The sequence below is a fragment of the Saprolegnia parasitica genome, assembly GCF_000151545.1.
Source record: "Saprolegnia parasitica CBS 223.65 unplaced genomic scaffold supercont2.510, whole genome shotgun sequence".
NCBI lineage: Eukaryota > Oomycota > Saprolegniomycetes > Saprolegniales > Saprolegniaceae > Saprolegnia > Saprolegnia parasitica.
The window spans coordinates 5,885-6,794 of record NW_012156904.1 but is presented as its reverse complement, the minus strand read 5'-3'; the positions used below and the strand labels follow the sequence as shown (position 1 = coordinate 6,794).

Sequence of the window (910 nt, the reverse complement as noted above, 5' to 3'; positions counted from 1 at the left end):
AGCTGTAGAACTTGGAGTACACTGCGCTGTGCAGATAAGGAAGGACCCGGCACAAAACGCACCTCAGCACAAGAGTCTTGCAGCTGGCCGCATGGCGTCGATGAGAGACTCCGTGTCAACATTGTCGGCTCCTGTTTTTGGGTAGAAGGGGGCGGCAACATCCTCAAACGCCAGTGTACGGCCCCGCCACTGTGACCTCGCAGTAGAGCGGTGTCAACCCTGCATGAGCCACGGCGCTGGTCTCGTTCGCAGCCATCACGTGCCATCCCTGCCATCACGTGCCGTCCCTGCATGGCCGTCCGTACGATGGAGCTCTCTACAAGGTGCTGCCAAGCCGACACAGCCGACGCGTTGTGAAGCGCCTCGGGCGGAGAAACTCGTATATATGGGTCGGCTCGAACGATCAAACAACATGTCCGAGCGATTAAGACAGCGACCGGTGGGCCAATAGAGCCTGCTTGTCTAGCACACCGAGACCGCTTGACACGCCGGCGCTCTGACAGTCCTGGCATCCCGAACGACGACCGACTAGACTACGCCAAACTACTGCTCCCGAGCCCAAGTGGAACGCTGGAGACGACAAGTGGAACACACACACACGATGGCATTCGTTGCATGAGCTTTCATTTCCTAGTAGTAGCTCGCGACGGCTTCCGTTACCAGAGACCACAGCGGCCACGCCACAGCCACGCCCAAGAGCGAGCGTATTGAGTCCATTTACCGGTTGGCCTTGGCGACGCGCTCGACTTCGTCCTTCTTCTTGATCGCGTACGAGTTGGACGAGCCCTTGGCGGCGTTGATCAACTCATCGGCCAAGCATTCGGCGATGGTCTTGACGTTGCGGAACGAGGCTTCGCGGGCACCCGTGGTCAACAAGTAGAGGGCCTGGTTGACGCGGCGGAAGGGCGAA

At 59.2% G+C, this 910-nt stretch overlaps 1 protein-coding gene across 1 annotated transcript in view; it reads right to left on the bottom strand.

The window, feature by feature from the left end:
• Positions 1 to 717: 717 nt before the first annotated feature.
• The window catches only part of SPRG_21880 (hypothetical protein), a gene marked incomplete at both ends in the record, with an annotated part of 758 nt that continues 565 nt past the window's right edge, over positions 718 to 910 (bottom strand). The window contains one exon of the mRNA XM_012356578.1: positions 718 to 885. Coding sequence (XP_012211968.1) covers positions 718 to 885 — 168 coding nt within the window. The remainder of the gene's footprint in view (positions 886 to 910) is intronic.